Source organism: Amblyomma maculatum, chromosome 4 (genome assembly GCF_055883805.1).
Source record: "Amblyomma maculatum isolate TAMU_Amacu chromosome 4, ASM5588380v1, whole genome shotgun sequence".
Lineage (NCBI taxonomy): Eukaryota > Metazoa > Arthropoda > Arachnida > Ixodida > Ixodidae > Amblyomma > Amblyomma maculatum.
In genome coordinates, this window is record NC_139347.1 from 75,315,191 (window position 1) to 75,337,584 (window position 22,394).

At 47.9% G+C, this 22,394-nt stretch overlaps 1 protein-coding gene across 1 annotated transcript in view; it reads left to right on the top strand.

The window, feature by feature from the left end:
- Window positions 1-22,394, top strand: part of LOC146191433 (glutaredoxin domain-containing cysteine-rich protein CG31559-like) — a 100,471-nt gene that overhangs the window by 73,871 nt on the left and 4,206 nt on the right. Inside the window, exon 2 of the mRNA XM_084601974.1 lies at window positions 12,618-12,854. Within this exon, the coding sequence (XP_084458100.1) occupies window positions 12,618-12,854 (237 nt within the window). The remainder of the gene's footprint in view (window positions 1-12,617; window positions 12,855-22,394) is intronic.

Genomic DNA, 22,394 nt, shown 5'->3' on the forward strand with positions numbered 1-22,394 from the left:
GCATGATTTGCTTGTCCCGTATTGCTCTATGTTTTCTGGCATACGTGCAATCCTGCCACATACGCTGAAAAAGAAAGATAAATGTTCTGTTTACACCTGCTTCTGCTATATTAGCTCGGCCAGGAAACCGCGCATTGAGGATATCGTAGCATCCAGGGGCTACGTCGCGATCCCAGAAAGGGGCCACGTCGCGCCCACTTGCGACGGCGGGCGAAACCTTTGCGCGGGCTTTGGTTTAGCAAATCGTACATTGATGCTGTTGTCGCGCCCTGGATATCAACTTTCGAATAGGCGAGGACGAGGGTTGCTATCACCTTGGAAAAACATGACACTGACGAGGCGTAACCAGCCACATTGCAGCCTACGTCCCAGAGGAAGAGCTGGTGGGATGTGTACATGTCTCTTTGTAGCTATACAGATACACATACAGTTAGGCCTGATTGAAACACATAAATTCTTGACGTTTTGTAATTCCCAACGAAATGAAGTTTCACAGCCAGTTCATGAACATGTACTTCGCTCGGGCCTTTCCTCAGAAATATGAATTGGACTAGTTGTACACTGCATGCAACTGAGAGTACACAAGTAATTTTCTCGTTTTATTTATTTATTTTTAAGATTTGCAAGCGCCAAGCGCGTTTCGTTCCACCCTGTCCGCACCTTTTTCCTGTGCACAAGCGCGCGTTGACTGCGCAACAAAGAAAAAAGCCGCTGCGACGAAAATGAACGTCCCTGCTGTGCGGTGACGCAAACTGCACTTGCCTGTTGTGTACGCACTGAATCCGTGACAAATGGTATTGACTCCGCAGATATTAATGTTCTCCGAACTCATTCTTTGCCGTTATTATGCGTGATAGATGTAATATCCATGCATCGAGAGTTCGTTATACTATTGCAAAAATACGTAAAACTTTATGGTTTACAACTTGCATTATCCGCCGGCGTGATCCCATTGGCAATCGATATGTTAATTGGCCCTTAAACTTAAACTGCCAATAGAAGTTCTTGCCTCATGCTTTTCAATTAGCTTTATCTTTTTTTTACGTGTATAAATAAATAAATAAAAAAAAAATATATATATATATATATATATTGTTATCGTTTAGGCTTGCGAACTCACGTCAGCGTCTGTACGCGAAGCCTTATCGGACATGCTCGGAAAGTTAACGTCTGTGGTCGCTGAACTTCGGCCTAGATAACGGAATAAAGCATTCGGCACTCCTTGATATATCCGACCCGGAATGAATAACGCAGTATACTGCCGCGGAATGTATAGTTTTCTTTTTATCTTAGCTTTATCGGACAGACTTGGCAGCCCCGAGGCGTCGCAGGTTTTGTTCGATGTATTGTTCACACAAAGCTAACTCCTACATCGACTCATCTTTTTTTGTCCCGCGTTCTCCCAGCAGCAATGACGATCGTAGGGGTGAGTTTAAGACAAATTTTCTAGCCTATAGCTTGCAAGTAAATAACAATTTATTTATGATTTCAATTCAAATTACTTATTTATTTGTATCTTTCTTCATCAACTGCAGAAAAATAATACTGAGAATTGAATGTCAGTTCAGGTAGGTTTGGACCCTGTTGAACGCATGCTTTCTTGTTCAGATTTCCAATATGCCTTGATCTACTCAGTAGGGATCACTGATTGATCGTCGCCTCTCAGCTGAGGCAGCTAACACTGTGTATGATACAGTGCGACTAATACTATTTGATTACTGATGTGTTCTACAACAAACACTGTACTGGCGTTGATATCCAGTCAATAATTTAATAGAGCGTGCTTTTTTGGGTACCTGGCACTTGTCGAACTGGTTTTCTTGAAAATTGGCAGTAGCTAAAGTGCCCACACACAAGCCATCAGAAAGCCATTTGTCTCGAGAACCATTTCCGGAGGTATCGTGGTACGACACGTTATCCTGAGTTCGGATATTTTTTAATAATTATTATTGCGGCCATAAGCAGCATATCTAGATAGGAAACAATGCCATTACCTTCGTTTTTTTGTTTGATTTGATTGATTGATTTATATATTTCTCGGAAAGAAGTAGGTGCAAAAGCAAAAGGCAGAATAATGCCTGACAAAGGCTCTTGCCCCATAAACAGTTTGGAACGACATTCATTCACAGATAACAATATTTTTCTCATTACCAGCTTCCAGCAAAGTGATTATAAGTGGATGCGACACAGCGCTTAAGAACAGACACTATCACGGAAGACACATCAGCAATACAAAAATGCAGTTGGAACATAATTATCAAATTGTATGTGAGAAGCAATAACAATATAACGGCAATATGTAATACAACATACCGAAGAGTTAATAAAGACTCACAATACACAGAGACACAAGTATGAGCACACTAAGGTAATGCTATGTTATTTTCAATGAAAATGGCTTTAAGAGCTTTTTTTGGAGATATTTACCTGAAGTAGATTAATTCTTGTGCTTTATTTAAAAGGTATAGGTATCTGATATTCAGTATATTGTCATCCATAATTTGTTCTTGTTTTTGGTGATCGGGGGCATTCTTTACGGAATGTGTAGGGAGTATTCACTTTCGAGGTATGTGCGTTGTCGTAAAGGGATATTTATCTATCCCTCGCACTATCTAGTGTTACAATCGTTACGGTACACCAGCTGCAACTGTACGCTTCGCGATGTTCCAACCCAGCGTGACGTGCAAGTAGTAAGTGGTTTTATTATTATAGAATAAAATAAAAATAACAAATAAAAGAAAATATTTTTTTGCCTAGTCCCGGTATCTGCTACCGAAATGAGCTGAAGCCCCTGAACTGGGGCGGCAGAAATAAAGGGATAGCAAAGAGACAGGTAGGAGAAATCGAGGAGGTGAGCGACAGGGAGAAAGGACAGTTTAGGTTAAAAGATAAAGGAGTATAATACACTATTGTACATTCCGCACAGTATGAGTTTGTTCGAGGCCCGCCCGCGAGAGCAAGCAGCCATCATTTCGATTTTACACACTGCGTGGGGCTCGTACGACAACAGCCAGGTTATGCTAACCAGGCAAATACGCCGCAAGTTGTCTTTGTTTGAACGGTTGGTTTAGTTTGGTTTGGCGACTCAAGCCGTTAGAGAGACACCATAATGGAGGAGGGCTTCGGAAATTTCGACCACCTGGGGTCCTTTAACGTGCACTGGCCTCGCACAGCACACGGGCACCTTGCTTTTCGTCTCCATCGAAAAGCGGCCCGCCACGGCCGGGATTCGATCCCGCAACCTTGAGCACAGGAGTCGAGCGTCCATTGCGCCACCGCGGCGGGGCGTTTGCACAGTTGGCTTGAGTGGTTCTATGAAGAGTGTAGTAAAGTTGCGTTCTTAAGTCATCTGCTGACCTGATCATGCGAAAAAAAAAAAAAGCTATCTATCGCGCTCTCTAATGACGTTAATGAAACAAACGACTGACACTTAAGTTGTTTACTATTAGTGTGTCTAGCCATGGACAGTAAGTAGTTCACTGGATGCGGACTCGCAGCAAATTTTCTTTTCTGTGTGATCATGTGATGGTCAGCAAAAATTGAGCATTATTGCATGAGGAGAGGTTCGTACTCCATTTCTTGGAGCGAATATCAGCTGGCATACAGAGTACTTCATTAATACTTTTTTTTTTTTCGCAAATACTGATCCTGCTAACCTTTGTCCGTGATGACTGTACAACATCACATCTTTTGTGCGCGAGTGAGTGGGGGAGTCTTCCTTAAATAGCAATGCCTTCGCTCAAATACAATCATAAAGCTGTTACCTGTCAGTACAAATGCATTCGATTGAGTCTGACCGCACGGCGTCGTGACGTCACCCGTTAAGGAAATTACACGCGACCGATTGCGCTGGGGCTGTTCTGCTGTGGTAACCTGCGTGGTGTGTGCGCGACCGTGACGTTTGTGCGTGTGTGTGCCGCCGACAAGTAAGGGCAGCCAAGCGGCTCCACTTGTCTCTGGCGCGCGTATACCTGAGTGGGGGGAGAAAAGAAGAGCGGGGGAACGACCACGCTGCCACACTGCCGGTCGATCCCATTCGCGTGGAGCGCGCGCATCGCGGCACCCACGTAGCTCTTCTGGCAGCCATTGTCTCGCGTTTCTGGGACGTCCCGCGCTCGCGACCACATAGCGAGGCTCTCCTCAGAGCCCGCGTGCACGTTGGCAGTGGAGGACCTTTTGGAAAATCTCTCTCTGTGGAACGCGTGGTGCGACTCGATCGATCATCGTTCTCTGGGAGCGACGTCCACAGGGCTGACCAGGAGCGGCGTACTTGGACTGAGGTCGTCCTCTTGTGGTTAGCGTTGATGCACGATTTGGTTAGTCATCGAGTTCTCTTCATTCACGGCAGAACGCCTGGAGTCAGCTCATTGTTCTTAATACAGTGCTCAGTTTTATCTCGGCTTTTTGCGGTGTTATGATTCACTATGGTCCCTTGGCCGGCCAGAACAGGAAAATTTGGAGAGATTTCCTGCCATCTTGCTTCTAACGGCATCGCATGTGTGCCTAGAAAAGGTTGGAGCCTTCTTTAATGAGCGGTACCGCCCGCTGTCTCGCTCTTCCTCTGGTGAACTGTATCAGAGAATCCAGCATTGTTCGAACTTTCAGCAAGTTTTTCTGTGCGTGCAAGCTGTTAATTGTAGACCCGACCATTCTCGGCGGGCTGTGCGAACTTCTCCCTCACGGTGCGAGCTTCCAGTATAAAAACTCATAGTTACTTCTTTTTTCCGAACGACCTGCGTGCTTGCAACTCTAGCTTTCTCCTTTGGATTTTCTACATTGGTGGCATTGCTGATTTACCGTAATTTTGTGCTATATGGCCAGAAATACTCTCATTTTCGCACACTTTTCGTGTCGCCTTCCATCCTAACTGACCCCATGCGCTCCTGTATTTGTCGTAAACGCAGCGACACCTGCTGACATTTGATTGGTTCTCAACGAATCAACTTGTCAACTGCAGTTCTTGAGAAAAGTCGCTAATAATCTATCAGTGAAACATTGCTATAGAAATGTCACCGTTTCTGGTCGTTCTCTACTTTTTGTGAGTTCGTCGTGTGCAGATTACTAGTTGTGAGATATCGCTTGGTGGTCTCCAGAGCTTAGCTGCAGAGTCCACGCAGTCTTCGATACCTGGAGCTGCAGCTTTGAACCGTGATGGGAGTAAGGGTAAGTGTTTGTTTATTTTTCGGTCTCGCTTTAAACCTCAAAAAATGATTTTTTTTTTTTTCACCTTTTCCTCTTCTTACTAAGCGCTCAAGGGTCACCGGCCTTGCGCGACAGGTCAGTAACCTTGCGAGATAAAATTTCCGCCTCGTGTTCAAAATTTTAAACGTGTTGTTCTCTTCTAAATGTTGACGAGGATGATCTCCTCCTCCATCGCCAAGAAAGTTCAAAGCCAGTGCCGCAAATTGAATTTGAGCCTAACTTTCGCGTCGAAGATGCTACGCGACCTCTCATGACCCTGTGGCCGACGTCCAGCAAAGATGTCCTCGAAAGACCCTCAAGAAGAAAAAAAAGGAGGGGGGTGGAGGGGGACACCAGAGTAGCTTTTCCACGCGGCCTTCGTTCCTTCCTTGGGAGGTCCTTTCAACCGCGCTAATGACCACGGCAGTGACAGTCGGACAGGCCGTGGGAGAGCAGCGGGGAATAGGCGCCGGTATAAACGCCCGAGTGTATCGTGCTTTCGCCCACGGTCGACCAAGAAGGCGAGGCGACAGAAAAGAGCCGTCGCCTTCTCGGTCGTGACTCCGCGGTTGAGTCGTGACCGCGCTGTTGGTAAACAAACAGTGCTGAGAGGCGGCGACTCTCCCGCTGGGATGAATGCTCGGGCGGCGTCACGCTTGACGCGCCCACGCTGGTGCAATGTGGTGCACGCTCATCGCCGTCTTCCCTGCAGTGGTTGCGGCCAGGCGTTTAGCGGGGGCCTTTGTCGCCGCAACTCTGTCGTGCTGTGTGTCCCTCCTAGGCGCGTCGTGTACGCCGGTCAAGAAGTTACGAAACGGCGACGTTGCCTCTCAGTGTGTTCGTTATCTTTTCTCTAATCCGCTTGACCAAGCGAAACCTAACTGCGGGAAACTCCTCAGCATCGGCCCCGCGTCGTGGTGGTGCAGTGGTCAGGGCGCTCGACCACTGTGGCCAAGGATGCGGAATCGAATCCCAGCCGCGGAGGTCGTGTTTTGATGGAGGGCGAAAGAGCAAGGCGTCTATGTGGTGTACCATGTCAGCGCACGTTACAGAACACCAGGTGGTCGAAATTTTCGGAGCCCTCCACTACGGCGTCTATAATAGCTTGAGTTGCTCCGAGACGTTGAACCCCATAAACCATAACTAAACCATAACCTTACATTTGCTGATCTGGATTGAAATCTTCGTGATTGATAAGCACGATTGAGTAATGTGGGACTGCGAACTCGTCAAGTGACCGTAACACTCCATTGATGTCTTCGTTTGCAGCGCCGTCGTGCATGAATGCTCTGCCGATCCTTGAGACGGTCTTACATTGCATGTGCTGAGGGCTCTGTTATAACAAGTTGTGGAGATGTATTCGTCATAATCGATGCATGTATTACATAAGAGCAAAAAAAGAAAAAGGCAGAAAAAAGATGTTAACGGTTGTACAGTTTTCACGGTGGCAAAGCAACCTGTGAGCTACGAGTTACGCCGTATAATGAAGGGCTTCGGATGAATTCTGGCAACTTGAGTTAATTAGCGCGCACCGAAACCTCAGTTCGCATATCGCCTGCACCTGAATGTGTTCGTAAGTACGATATAAAATCCAAACGTTTGTCTGGCCACTCTGTAACTACAGCGGTCCACAAAAAAAGGCAGCGAAGGGGCGAGGTTGTGGCGCAGCAACAGAATGATCGACAATAACTCGCTCCAGTCTAAGCTTGAAAATTTCTTGATGGAAACATACTTCTTCGTACTGGCACCGGGCCTCATACCAAGTTCAAAAGAGAGGTCGTTCTGTTTACACTTCATATTCGTTTAGTTTGTGGAAGCACGCCCTTGTGATGCTTTTGACCAGTTACACCCAGCCACATTTTCAGTTTTGCTATCTTGCGTTAAAAGAATGCATACTATATGCCAATAACAAAAGAAGCACCATGCGTTGCTCTGATCTCCGATCAATGCTCGTGATTTATTTTAAGAGACGAAACCACTCCCTACTTTAAAGAAAATGTGGTTTTGGCGGCGTGTCGAGAAAACCTTGATTAGGTGAGGGACTTAACGTCATCTGCCTACATGTAAGTACACCACTGAGGAACGCTGTTGCATAACGTTAAGCTTGCCATTTTTATTTTATTTTGGCCAAGTCAGTTTGGCTTCCGTTTCTTCAGATAATGAAACCTCTCCTAGACGCGGAAGCTGCAGCCGCCAATCTGTTGCTTGCAAGGCGCGCGTCCACCAGCATTACCGGAGCACGAAAGAACGACAAAATCGAAGCTGTCTTCGACCAGGAAGGCCGCTTCCGATTTGCGCTGCGCTGTTGCGTTCGACAATCGAATAGCGGCCCTCTAGACGCGTGGCCATGTAGGCATGCCTTAGACCGGAACTACCCATTGCTCCGCCCACTCTCCAAGCCTTGGTCTCGTGCTATAGCGGAAGTGGAACCTAGCTTCCGAATCGCCACTATACACGCGCTGCCTCCGCTTCCATTCGATAGTCGTTTGTCCGCACATTCCCGAACTCTCTCCCCTTCTCGGACTCCATCTCCTTCAAATCTGTGGCCACTTACGCGTGCGTTCCTTGCGCGAGTCTGCGGCCACGCGATCGACGTCGAGAATCGCTCCGTTTTGCCGCGCCATACGCCCGTCGCCTTCGCTCCAAACGCGCTACCTTTCTCCCCTCCAGTCTGCCCGCCCTTTTCTGAACCCGTTATTCGCTTACTGCCTTCCCCGAGATTGAATAGCTTGTTTGCCACCCGCGGTTATGGAGCCCTATTCAGACGCTCCTATTACGCGCACCAACGGGCGCCATGCTTTTTTTTCTTCCCCTCGCGACGCGTTGTGTCCGCCGAGACGTAACCGCGGCGTGGCTACTTCGCTCGTTTATCGACTGACAGCTCCTGTCAGGAACTTCGCTAGCCATACTCCTCACGCGCTCCTCACCGCTTTTTTGACGGAACGACGGGGCCGCGCCGCGTTGCTCTCGCGCTGCCCTCCCTTCTCATTCGTTGCAACATCAATCGTTTCGGTTTCGAGTCCTGCGTGCGCCATTGTCTCCCGTTGTTATTCTTCATCGAAGAGGAGAAAAATGACGCATGCACTCGCCAGCAACGGTGCCCGCGTTCTTGAGCGCAACTATATACGCCGCTCCTTTGTGGGTATACGAATCGCAGAATTGACATTGGGTAGCGCCGCATTCGAAAATCGCCGCACTTCTTTTGCGTAGATGGCCGCGTGCAAGAACTCGTTAGGTTTGGGATTGATCTCGCTATAAGCGGGACAGATCTGGCAAGACTTTTGCAGCCCTGCAAGGATATAACGAACAGCGTTAATTAATATGCGCAGGAAAAAAAAAAACTATCACTAATGTAGCGGCACCGCTCATTGTTGTGGTTATTTTGCTGAACTCATTCTATACCGTCGTGCATAAGCCGCCGCGAAGGTTACTCACCGGTCACGCTGGAGTGGACGCCATAGCAAAAGGTGGAACGCCGCTGCCATCTCTTCGTGCCGTTTCCCTTCTTCTCTCGGTTCGTTCAACAACCTCTTCAGACAAAAGTGGTCGTTTCTCAACAAACCCAAAAAGGAATCAAAAGTTCGCTACCCCAGTGGACTTCGGCTATCAAAACGTCCCGTTCTGGCCTCTCGGAGTTAATGCGGACAGACCTACTTGTGGCGTAGTGCGTTTCCTGTTCTGCGTTCGTTGCTGCGGTCGCTGGAGCGTATACTTCATCATTCCTTCGCGGTTATATTTTCCCCCTCGACTGGCATTTTTCCCTGAAGCTCGGTGACCCGGCGTGGAGCGCCTCTTTGACGAAGAGGCTTTCGAATTTACATGCGCGTCTGTCCCCCCCCCCCCCCCCCCCCCTTTGAGTTGAAGAATAAAAAAAAAATGAAATGAATGGAGGTCAGCCGCGGCGGTCGGTCGAATTCGGGCCCGTGCACGAAGACGCACGCGCCCACCTAGATTAAATGCGCCCCCTTGATGCCCAACCGTGGCGATCGGCACTTTGCGTATCGGCCTCATTTGAAGGATGGGCGACGGCAGATCAGAAAGTCGGATCGAGGAACCACGCCTGGCTAGGCTGAGAACGCATCTTAGAATTTTATTAATCACGACGTAACACCACCAAGAGCGCAGCAGTGAGGGGGGCATCAACGTAACATACGGTAACATACGGCTCATGGGCTATCTCGAAGCATGCTGCGACAACGTCTGAAGTCTGTAATAACTTTTCGATAATTTTTTTGGCAAAAAAAAAGTCAATCATTTAAATCATGAATGAGTGGATACTTTGAACTATTGGGTTGGGGCCATGGGTTGTGAGGTTTAACGTTCCAAAGCGACTCAGGCTATGAGAGACGCCGTAGTGGCGGGCTACGGAAATTTCGACCACCTGGGGTTCTTTAACGTGCACTGACATCGCACAGCACACGGGCGCCTTGCTTTTCGCCTCCATCGAAATGCGGCCGCCGAGGCCGGGATTCGATCCTGCGTCCTTGGAACGGTAGCCGAGCGCCGTAACCACTGCGCCACCCTGGCGGGTACTTTGAACTATTAACGAACGGCCGCCCTCCAAATGCACAGGGATCGTCAATATGGAAGCGAATTCGATGATTTGGCACCTGCTTCTACACAGAACAGAAACTGAACGTTTCAAGAGCATCATTCGTTCAGAGTAAAATTATTTGGAACGAAGGAAAGAGGCGACTCTTCACTAACGCATATGCGCAATAGCAATGGGCTGAATGCGTACATGTTGGAGCTGTCTCCGCAGCAAACGGATGCACGGCACGTTTGACGGAACACCCCGTGCATGCACAGGAGGCACGTTAAAAAGAACCCCAGGTGGTCGAAATTTCCGGGGCCCTCCACTACGGTGTCTCTCATAGCCTGCGCGCATTGTGAAAGAGTCCAAAATGTGGTGATAAAAATATATTTCACTGCAGCTCTGGCCTGTATAAATAGGAGCAGTAACATGATACAGCGCAGGCGCACAATGCAGTGTAGCCGAATTCCAAAATCGGTGACTGCATGCATCTCGTACGTAAGGCAAAGTTTCATTTCTGATAGGATATTCCCGCTAGGGATGTGAACGCATGTATACTAAACGGCGTGTGCATATGGACAGGTAGTTAGTGTCAGAACATGCGGCGAGCATGCAGACAAATGTGGCTCTGAAGTATATAAAGGGCTTAAATAAGAAGCGAGAACTCGTATTTGTGAACTGACCGCGGTCAAGGTGCCGAAGAATAATTTATTAGTCGTGACGTATTGTCGTCGAGCTTCGATTGCGTCGATGCAAGCAAGTTATTTTCCTTTATCGCATTATGCACAAGAGCCACGGGCTGTTGGCCCACGAATTATCGTCGGCGTAAACGTGCAACTTGTTTGCTTGTTGCCTTGCACTTTGCGTTGCCCCCCCCCCCCCTTGGTTTGGCGGCCCTGAATTGGCCGGCCGGTGTGCCGATGGATACACCGTTTCCTCCTGGAGACTGCTGGAGCACCGTTCTGCTCTGTTTGACGCGGCGGAAAAGGCCCGTCCGGCACGCCCCCTACAACTCCTCACGCTCCGGCCGCCTCCTCCATCCGCGGACCCGGCGTTCTTGTTTCTTGCTCGCCACTTTGTAAAAAGAAAAATACAAACAAAAACGCCGAGGAGTAAATGGCTTCACGCGACGATTTCCCCGCCTCGGTATGTATTACCCGGCTAAAGCATAGGCCTGTTGGTGCACGGTCTGCGGGGAGCAGACTGCTTCAGCGCTCCGACGGCGAACGCGGTCTTGAGAACGAGTTTACGGCGCCAGGTTGTTGTTTTAGCCGGTACAGTTGCGCTGGGCAGCGGAATCACGGCTGGCCGGTGCGTCTCTGCGCGGTGGTGCGCGAATGCTGCCGTAGTCGAGAGCAGCCAGTGATTGAATGTGAGCTTCCGTTCCTCTAGCGTACTCAAATACCGGCCGTGCCTTTGTGTATACTTTATACCTTCCGTCCGAAACACATATTGCAACTTGGCATATGTGTTTGCAGAAACCGAGCGGTTATAATTTCAAGCCACTTCAACCAACAAGTCGCCTCGAATTTTTTTTTTTTTCGATCATTGTTCGGTCGCAGATTAAAAGAAAAGCGGTGTGAAAAGTACCGGTATTACAAAAATAACTGATAGAATATTTTTCAATCTGTTGTATTCTCGGCGCTGGGACTAGAGGGTTGACTGCAACGCTACTTTTATGTGACGTTATGCATTCGATATTCTTGCGTACTTACTTTTTCATTTTTGTTTTGTTCCTCTCGGAGACCGCTGTCAAAACTTAATCAAACGTAGCAGTGTTAAAATGGCGCCAGCGCACTCAAAGGTATATATCACCTGGCACTGCGATAATAACCACGAGCAAATTTTTTCCTAACTACTCCTATATGCAACTTTTTTAAAAAGAAGCTATGACAACATTTCTACGAGTTGCCTGTGCGGGCTTGAGTTTCACACATTGAAGCACGATACCTCATCACTTGTGACGGGCATATATCGTTCATTGCAGTGACGTTAAAGAAGCTCCGGGACGTGGTGTCTTTGTTACAAGCTATTAGCTTCGTTCGAACTGCTGTTGCGCGTTTCTCATCAAACAAGAAGTGCTAGAAGGGGGACTGTGCATTATTTGCTGCTTTAGTGTTTGCATACGTGTGCGCTTGTGTGAACTACAGTCTATCTCAGATATATCGAACCCGGATATGTCGAATTATTGCTTATATCGAACTCTCAGAATATCCCTTTGAAAATCCCATGTAAATGTATAGGGGTGGTGTTCACCTATATCGAACTCCAATTGAGGGGAACATTTCATATATCGAACTCGCGCCGTGCCCTTGCATGGGGCGCTTCTCCTAATGGTGCCGCAAGGTCACTTTTCGCGCGCAGATCAGGTCGGTTGTGCAGCCTTGGCCACCTGCTGAGACCATGAACGCTTTATAACCGTTGCATGAGGTTTACATTAAGTCCACTCGAACGCAGCCTTCGGTCTGGAACGATAGTTTTCAACCCGACACTGCGGCCATGCAGGGAGGCCAAAGTTCAGTGCACTGGTTGTTGTGCGGTGTAACCAGCCTCGCGTTGTCTGCTTCACTGTTGAAGGAAAAGTGATTGTTACGGTTAGGGTGTACAAGTAACAGAATTAGGCCTCTTATAATCAGAGGTGTCTTTTCCCTGCACTGTCTGTAGCAGCATTGATGCCAACTAATTCGTTTTGATACGAGTGTATGGATTTACTTACCTTTGTGGATACGGCAGAGTACATATTTCTTGCCTGTCCGATACCGGCAACAACTGACTCCGCTTCTGTCGTGCCCATCTTAGTCATACAATGAACAGCGCTTCCATTGCTCCATTTTGCACCTGCCTGTCTGTCAACTATAATAAATGTACCTCACTCTCTCCCTCTCGTTTTGTTCTTTTGCAGCGCAACTTTGTTCGCGAGGAGGAGGGTCGCGTGGTGCTCTACACGACCTCGATGGGCGTCATCCGGCAGACGTGGGAACAGTGCCGGCGCGTGCGCAACACACTGCAGACGCTGCTGGTGCGCTTCGAGGAGCGGGACGTCTTCATGAACCGCACACACCAGAAGGAGCTCATGGACCGCACGGGCCTTCGGCACGTCGTCGTGCCGCAGCTCTTCGTCGAGGGACACCACCTGGGCGTGAGTACAACGCTGCTGGCTTCGCACCCTCCTCATGCGCGACTTATACGACGGCCGATAGCAATCACCACACTCGTGCAGGACCAGAGCTACAGTACAACAACAACAACAGTACTTTATTAACAATTAAGCAAACACTGTACATGTTCAGGCCTACCAAAGTCATTGTTAGTTTGTGTGTCAGAGCCTGGCAGGCTCTGCAGCCATGAGGAGATTTTGGCGAATTGGAGCAACACAGCGCAAAGCTACAGCGCGAAAGGGAGGCAGGACACAGTGAAAGAGCACGCGTTTCTCACTACATCCTGCTTCTCACACGCCGTATCTCATCGCTGGGGCCAGAACGCCAAGAAAGTACGTTGCGGTCGCAATACCGAGGCATAGCAATACTATTCAGTGGCCAAGCTTTTCATATGGCACGTGCCTGACACGTGGTCTTAGCTCTGTGTAGCAATTTTTAGCGCTCTTTCTCTTGCCTTATCAAAAGCCTTTACTCATGTAAGCCTTCCCTGACAAATATTCAACATATTCTGAGCTGACATAGAGAGCCTCACGATGCGGGTAGAGGCGCACGTGGCATAATCAAACCTTGGGAACTATTCTTGAACATGGCCAGGACGTTTCCGTTCGTTGACGGCGCGTGACCTTCTCAAAAAGCCGAGGTGGGGCGATCACAGCAAAGTTTTTCGACTGCGTGTACATTCAAATAGAACTTTGGTCGGTTTTCGTTAAGGTAGAGAGAGCTATAAACAAAGTAGAGCTGCCCGGTCACAGAAACGTCTTTCGACTGCGTGTACATTCAAATAGAACTTTGGCCGGTTTTCGTTAAGGTAGAGAGAGCTGTACACAAAGTAGATCTGCCCGGTCACAGAAAAGTCTTTCGACTGCGTGTACATTCAAATAGAACTTTGGCCGGTTTTCGTTAAGGTTAGAGAGCTGTACACAAAGTAGATCTGCCCGACTGCAGCGAGCTAACGCTCAAAACTATACCTTATTGCTTACTTCACCGCAGTATCGTTCCCACATCGCCGAATACGTCAACGAATCTCGGCAGCGTATGGAGAAGCACTCTCTGAGAAACAGCCCCAACCTCACGGAGCCTCTCAGGACTATTTACAGCGCTATAAGGCGCGCTCCCACGGCGAGCGCACGTTTTCTTGGGCACACCAGCATACTATGGCCCGCACCTATAGGCTGTACGCACGCGGAAACATTTTTTTCTTCATCGCTCGACACCGAAGCGGCCTCGCTGTGCCCCGTAATTGTTAGAGCGGCGGCCTGCAAACGCTCTGGTCGCCGCCATAAAACAGCGCGTTGTGAAAGCTTCGGCACGAATTCTGTTTTCCTAGCGTTTAATGATTTCCATCTTCTCCCTCGTAGAAGACAGGGCGCGCGGAGTAGACGTGAGAACTCTCTTCACTGCCTGAATGCGATGGACCCAAAACGCCCTGGCAAAGATTGCATCGCCGAGCAGGCCGCTATATTGCGATGGACGTCGTCGCTAAGGGCGCTGAATTCTCGCGTCACATCTGGGACGCACCCGTTTCTTGCTCTTTTTTTTTTTTCCCATGCAATACGTGAGGCAATACGTGAGCACTTTGATATAACAGATGTCATTTTCTGTTCCGTCGTGCTTCTGCTGCCGCTCTCAAGCTGATGACTCACGTTGGATTGACATGGATACAAAAGGGTTTCTAGAGATAAAAACGAAGCAAGAGTGGTGTGCCGCTATTAAATGACCGAGGGTGCCGAACCTACAAACACACAAATATGTTGCCTCGGTGCAGGACTACGGTCATTAAACGCAATCAGGATATTAAAGAAAATTAGAACACGATCGATTTGGGCGAGCCTAATCTGGAGCGCCACGAAGGAAAATTATAGTTTTGGCCCTAAAAGGCACACCGTATCTGTCTGTCGCGGGCAGATCGAAGCATGCAGTCTCTTCTAAATCGTACATTGCAGTCTACAACATCGATAAAGAGTGCATGATGGTCAATTTTCAAGGCTATAATGGGATCAACCTTTCTTCACTTCGTTAGTACAGGAGCTGAGTGGTGGGGCATCCTTACCGGGTGCAAGTTACAGCACATCGAGCTTTTCGTTTTATGCTATGGACCACGTTACCACATATACCCTAAATACATCTGCTGTTTCCGGCACTTGCACACGTGCGCTGAAATTCTGCGCAAAGACTACTGTCCCCATTAATTAAAAATGCTACAAATAGTCCAGTGAATAATATTTGCGTCACAGGCAAAAGCTGCCAATGCTCGTTTGCTATTCGGTATATGGAGCGCGGTACACCGCCCATAGATATCTCTGTAGAGACAGCCTTTAGCGTCTCTCTTCGTGGCCTCGACGATACTCGGCAGCGGTTAGTCGGTTCGCTCTTATTTTTTATTTTTTTTTTCGAAATTGCGGTTGCAACGACCCCATCCCGTGGTGTCTCCACGGAGGTCACCGTCGCAGCTCAAGCGAGAGACTGCCTTGATGGCTAGTCGACGCGCCTGCCCTGGCAAGGCAGCGCAGGGCAAGGCTCAGAAACAACAGCAGCAGCAAGCCGACGGCTGTTACATGTTCGGCTAACAACGCGAGGCGAGAAGGGGGTGCCATTCCGGCGGCACCGGCGCTGTCGCCGCTGCACAGACAGGCCAAGCGTGAAGCACGCGGGCGGGGGCACACGGGCGCGCGCCGTGTATCGCTGACCATTTAGGCGCCCCAGGAGACTCTGCTTGCTCCCGCGAGAGGCCTGTAACGCACGGTTCAACGACCCCTCCTCCCAGCGACCGGTCAGCGGCTGCCGAGGACTGCGCGTTGTTTCAGCCAACCCCTCCTTCGACACGGCGGCCACTTTCGCTGACCCCTGCTGGCCACCGCGACTTGATCCGGCAGAGAAAAGTGGCCGCGGGTTACAAATCTCCAGCTGTAGCGGAATTTTTGTTAAACCGGCATCTCTAAGGCCCGATTTGTTCTTTGTAAAGGCACTGATTCGCGCGAGGAACCAACTAGGGTCTATTTCATTTCTTCCGAGACTGTCTACTCCACAATGCTTTCTTACTGTTCCAGGTTTCACGCACTCGCCTCTGTTTAGACAGTTACAGCGCATTTCCTTCCCTCATAACTCCTCTTCCGCGTTTGTACTCTGGATGTGGCGAGAAACGAAGAAAAATTAATTGCACAAACGATGTATTGCACGTTCGCTGTCAGCAGGATTCCTAATCGCGAAGAACACGGGCGGAGCTGCAAACAGTTTGTGAAATGCGCATGCGTTTGCACGATCCTCATCTGATCTGATTCAGAATCTTCCTTTGGGGGCTTTTGCTGCTTCACTGGCGTTCGAAAGGTGTAAAACAGTCAAGAAAACATTTACCCTTTTCTACAAGCTGTTCATGAGCTTGCTGTCAAATTACTGCTCTCAGTAAATGTTTACTCATCTTGTAAAAATTAGTACAAAAAAGAAAAAAAAAAAGAAAACGGGACGAAGGAAGAGACACACACACACAAGCGCTGACTAGCAACTGATTGCGTTTATTACTGAGGGAATAAATACACAGACCGACAGATGCACAGAAGCAGGAAAGCGGAAACAGCGATGAAAGGGATGGCACTATGCTCCGATGGTAAGGGCTTATTGTGAATAAAGTTTTATCAGCCTCGAAGATTTCCCTCGTGCGTTGGTCCGAATACCGTTTGAGGATAGCGCACTGCTGAAAGAGCTGAACTGTTCTGGCTATGTTGACGCTTGCCTGACTGTGAAATGCGTATTTACCGAGCAGAAAATTGGACCTGAAAACCTTCCCGCCATTGGAATCAAATTTACGACGTCTTTATACGGGTTGCCTTTATCTTGAAATTAGCGAATGGGAGTTTAGTGTTGCCCCGCTAGGGCCCGCGCAAAAATCGACGCGCGTCGTTTACTTTGTCCGCTGGCGGCGAGACCTACATTTCATTTTTAATTCCTTGATATCTTATGAAAGCTCCGTTATTTCTGACAGCAGTTTCTTCGTGATAACACGTTGCCCCATCCCTTTAATATATATATATATATATATATATATATATATATATATATATATATATATATGTATGTCTCTGTGTAACGCATTATTTGACAATGCATTAGTGAAGAAGGAAAGCGATAATAAGAAATTTAGCAACCTATGGCGCGTATGAGTATAATAAAAAGTTTCAGATAGCTTGGAAGTAACCCAGAAATAAAGTGCTAAACCAGGGGTAAATCAGCTTTGCACAAATACAACAGTACAAAAAACTCAGTTTTGCAAGACGGTTTCAGCAACATGTCTTGGGACAAGATATGCGCCCCTGCAGGCTGCTGGCTGCCAAATCCAGATCGGCAGCGCGAAGCTGCCTCGCGCACACTCTTTTCTGACGCTATCCTGCACGGTGCAGGAAAACGTTCGTGCTCAGCAAACACATATTCGAGTCTTTCAATACACTATGTACGTACATATCGTACTTTAGAGAGCGTGATCTCTCTGAATCTGGATCCATAAAAATAGCCACGCTTTCGGCCCATCTGCACTCCGCGAAGCAGCCCAACTTACGCCGATTGTCCCCACTGATAACAAGCACCGATCCAACTTCATTCTGGCATGATACGATTTGTTGAAAAGGAAAGGCAGAGTGCCTTCGTCTCAATTTGTTTTTTGGCACGTGACAGCGCGACAAGCAAGCTGGGCGACTTACATGGGGCCACAGTATATCCACAAGCCTTCCGCGTCAGCTTCGCTTTGTTTTTGTTTTCTTGTTTTTTTCTTTTTTTTTGGCTGCCTGCTTTTTACCCGCGGTATCGTGCCAAAACATGGCTCCAGAATAGACAGGCCTGTCTGCTCGTGGCTTTTGCGACTTCGCCCCACGGATGCGTATTGCACGCGCCTCCGTCTAGCTGGGCTACATGCCTTGTGATGAAGAGCCGGTGTTGATGGCCTCCGACCACTTATATCTGAGTAAAACGCCTTCGTTTTGTTCCCAAAGGCAATACTACGCTGAAACAAATTCTGTGCCGTAATACATAACCGTAATTTTTGGGTGACATCAACAGACGTCAGCAGACACTCAGCGCAACAGACGAAGGACAAGCGAGTAGAATGGGGGAACAGCGCGGACTATCAACTGCTTGATTTATTGAAGCAACGCGTATATGATGTATACAGTGTTCCGTCCGTTGCGCTGTGAGTTTAAGAAATGTTGCGCCAACTAGCTCAACTCTCCGTTTTATTTCAGCAGATATTCTTCACATTGCATACGTATATAGAACGCACTAGATGTTCTACTCGGGTAAAGTAGTTGATTTTTATAGAGCAGCTGAACACTAAATGGAGTAGACAGAACAATGTTTTTACACTAAGCATTTGATAGCGACTTAAGAAAACATGCACTCGCCAAAGGTTGAAAATGCGAAGAAGAAAGGTTGACGTTTCGGCACCCATACAGGTGCCTTGATCAGAATGGAGTGATGCACGGGATGGTTTTGCTATTTAGGGGCGATGTTTGGAGAGGAGTAGATGTGTATTTCTGGGAGGTTGTCTCGCGTCTGATTTATCGCAAGTGGTGTTGATTAAATGTACAATGATTCTATGAGCAAGCGTTTCAGCAATGATTTTCCTTGGCAATCACACGTGGCACGTCCCATATGTAGATTGAATGGGCAGTGGCATCGCCCCTATATATAACTAACCTTCCCGTGCACCGCTTCATTGTGATCATCCGTATAAGCGCCGAAACGTCAGTCTTGTTTTCTTCTGTCCTTTTATTATTATTATTTTTTTTTTCAAACTTTGGCGAGTGTATATTTTGTTACGTCGCTATGGATTTCCTTCGCCAAACGGGATTCCGTCGAACCTTGGACTTCACTAAGCACTTGAGCTTTAATTAGCTGTGTTTATGGAAGCCGCGCAAGAAGTTTTATTAGCATCTCTCAAAGAGAGGGAAATACATGAACACTCTAATAAAATAAAATATAATAAATAATAACTACGATATCGCGTATAGGTTTTTGGATCATATTGTCTAATTCAGTCTTCGGATATACTGTCTTCCTCGCGTTTTATCCCTCCTATTGCAAATAAGATGCTTTTTTATGCTTACAGGCGCAGGTAGTAAACAACATTTCTCTGAACAGTCAGCTTCAGCACATGTTCTGCCATTTCTGCAGGCAGATTTTGCCACCAGTGTGTAATTTTTTATTCTCAATATCTAGCATCGTGTGCATGTTCGAAAAAGAATGTTATGCCTGTAATCCCTAAAATCTTATTTAAGGAATTTCTTCGGTAGTTTGTATGAAATTCTGCGCAGGCCTAAAAAATATCGATAATTGGTGCTTTTCTTTTTAAAACAAAATAATAGGCTTTCTTGGGGTGTGGATACATTATCTGGTAGAGAAAAAGATATTTGTTTTGATTCTAAATGATCAGCGGCAGCTGATAAGGTTAATTTCTAGCAGCGAAGACGCCAAACTTTATGCTGAATACTCTACTATGACAGAGAAGGAGAAAGCTCCTTTCTTCTCTCGTATACCTTCCGCTTGGGCTTTCTGAGAGCGCTCCTTGCAGTTTCTAAAAGAAATTCCATTCTTTTCGTCGGCGTGTACAGGGGTCTGTTATCGTGGAGGTTCGCACCGCGGAGTTTCGCGATTTCGTGTACCCGGCAGTGGGTCCGCAGCACGAAACATCAATGCAGGCCACACTCGGCCCTCGAACAGCGAGGAAAACGCGGCCGTCCTTTCCTCGGAGCAATCTCTTTTGTGCCGAGAGTGTGTTGGTCGAACATGACGATTACTTCGCGAGCGGCAGCTTTTATGTGAGCGGCCAACGAGTCAGCCGCATTTAATTTCTCTTTCGAGCGCCCCATTTCAAACCTCATGCTCCGGCCTGCTTTATTATGAGTCCCGGTCTTATATATATATATATATATAGCGGTCTGGACTCGCGTATACAAGACGATGCATTCTTTTTTCTTTTCTTTTTTGTAGTTCTCTCTCGCCTGCCGTGCTCATGTTCCTTTTTCAGTGTCCTCTTCCTCTCCTTGTTTGGACTTCTTGCCCTTTGTGTTTGGGGCTCAGATCTCTATTTTTCTGTTCCTTTCTGCGTTCGTGCTCTCTTCATTCCCCGCCATTTAGGCACAAAGGCCCGCGCCCAAGGAAGCGCCCGTGCTCGTATTGGTACGGCGTGGTGCTTCCGAAAACCAGGAAGTCCGTCCTGGTTGCCTGCCCTGCTCGGCCACACCATTGTGTTCGTGCGCGTGCTCTACGAGACAAAACTGCGCACCGGCTACTCTCTAAAGCCAGGGAAACGAGAAGACTCCGACAAAACAAGAAAACCGAAAGAAGCGTAGCTCGAAGAGAAAAATTGCCCGGCTGAGCGGGGGATGAGCCCAGAACGGCTGTTGTTGCAAACAAGTCCGCGAGGCCCGCGTAGAGAGTCTGAGACGTGCGCTTAGGACCTCGAACAAAGGATAATAAATGTAGCTTCAGAGTGAAGTGTGTCTGGTTCCGGGACTCGCTGCAACGGGGCGTTGTAACCGAGTCGTATGGATCGCTTCGTGCTGGACGGAAGCGGCTGGAAACCATGTATATGTGCTCCCAATGTTTCACTTAAAAGTCTCAAGTCGGGTCAGAATGACCATGCGCTGCAATGTCGTTTTCATGGCGAAAGAAGGTGTACCGGAAGAGCTCGCTTTGCTTGAAGCCACGTCCTTTTGTGCTTCATCGCCTTGCGGTTTTGTGTGCATGATTACCTAGCTAATCGCTGAGTCACAATCTTGAGGGTTAGAGGAAGCTCCTAAACCGAACGCTTTCAACTTGGGAGCTCGCATTGACCTTGCTGTGACTAACGGTGAATGGCTTTCCAACTTTTTTGCGATCTTTTCTTGCTGACACATTCAGTCCTGTCAAATCACCTTTCGATGAGCTAACAGGGGAAAACTGTGCTTTTCATTTAATTGCTTGAAGAGCCAACCAGTATGTGTTACACTGCTCCGCCTGCTCGTCAAAACGCCGTAGTGGAGAACTCTGGAAATTTCGACCACCTGGGGTCCTTTAACGTGCACTGAGTCCTCCACTACGGCGTCGCTCATATCCTGAGTCGCTTTGGGACCTTAAACCCCACAAACCAACCAAAACTGGCGACGTTACGACTCCACCGACTCTCAGGGGTCTCAATGAGCCCAGCTTTGTTGAACATCACCTTTAATTGTGAGACAACTAGTATATTGGAACATACTACTACGACTGCATTCATGGATTAATGGTCTGGTCCCCGATTTTTTTTTTTTAATTGCTTCATAGGAATGGAGAAGCGCAGTACCTGTCAAACTTATTTCTGTGAACACCTGAACCATACCATAAGGGAAGGGAGGAAGGTGGGAGTGAACGTGGAGAGAGAGAGAGAGAGAGAGAGAGAGAGAGAGAGAGAGAGAGAGAGAGAGAGAGAGAGAGAGAGAGAGAGAGAGAGAGAGAGAGAGAGGGGGGTAGCCGTAGTGGAAGGATCTTTAACGATGCGTAGCAAAATCTTGCTTTTAAAGTTTGTCGTGCTCTCTCACCGAGTATTTAAGACTAGCATAGAAACCCAACGGAATGCGTTTTTGGCAGTAGCCTTGAAGCAACTATGGAGCATTGTATGATACCGTTATGAACGTTTAGGTGGTAATGATCTACTCTTATGGCGCGCAGAAAAATCTTGCTTCTGAAGTTGATCCTGCAATCACGTAGACTGCCATATAAAAATCAATAGGGCCCGTTTTTGACAATAGAGAGCAGAAAATTGTGAGCGTCCCAGAGGGGATCTGCGGATATAGTTATTGTTATGATGTAGTCCGACAATATGCGAAAAAAAAATAACTTCATAGACAACTTGTTATTGATATATTCCAGACTTTCTCCACACAGGCGGAATTACGTTCAGCCGCGCATAAATTTTTCAGTGAAGCCAGTTTCTAGAAAGATTTGGCACGGACCTTTTACGATTTTGCTTTCAGTACCGGCGAAGACTTACCATGGTGGCTCAGTGGCTATAGGGCGTTCGACTGCTGCTCTCATGGACGCGGGTACAAACCCGGCCGCAGCGGCCGCTTTTCGATGAGGGCAAGAAGCAATGCGCCCATGTAGTCTACTGCTATTTCAGCATGCACGTTAAAGAACCCCTGATGGTCGAAAAAAATTCCAGATCCCTCCATTAGGGTGTCCTCAACACACCAGCGCAACACATCCCCTATCCCTATCCCCTCCTCTTGCTTTCTCCGGGAAAAAGGTGATAAGGAACCAAAAAGTGGCATAATTGTGAAATCTTTCTTAGGGCTTATACCGCCCCGCCGAGGTGGTGCGGTGGTTAAGATGCCCGACTATTGTGCGGCTGCGTTTCAATGGAGCCGAACAGAGTGGCGCCCGTGTGCTGTGCGATGTCAGTGCACGCTAAAGAATCCGAGGTGGTCGAAATATCTGGAGTCCTCCACTACGGTCTCTCATAGCCCGAGTCGCTTTGGGGCGTTAAACCCTACAAACCAAACCAAAAAAAAACGACTCCT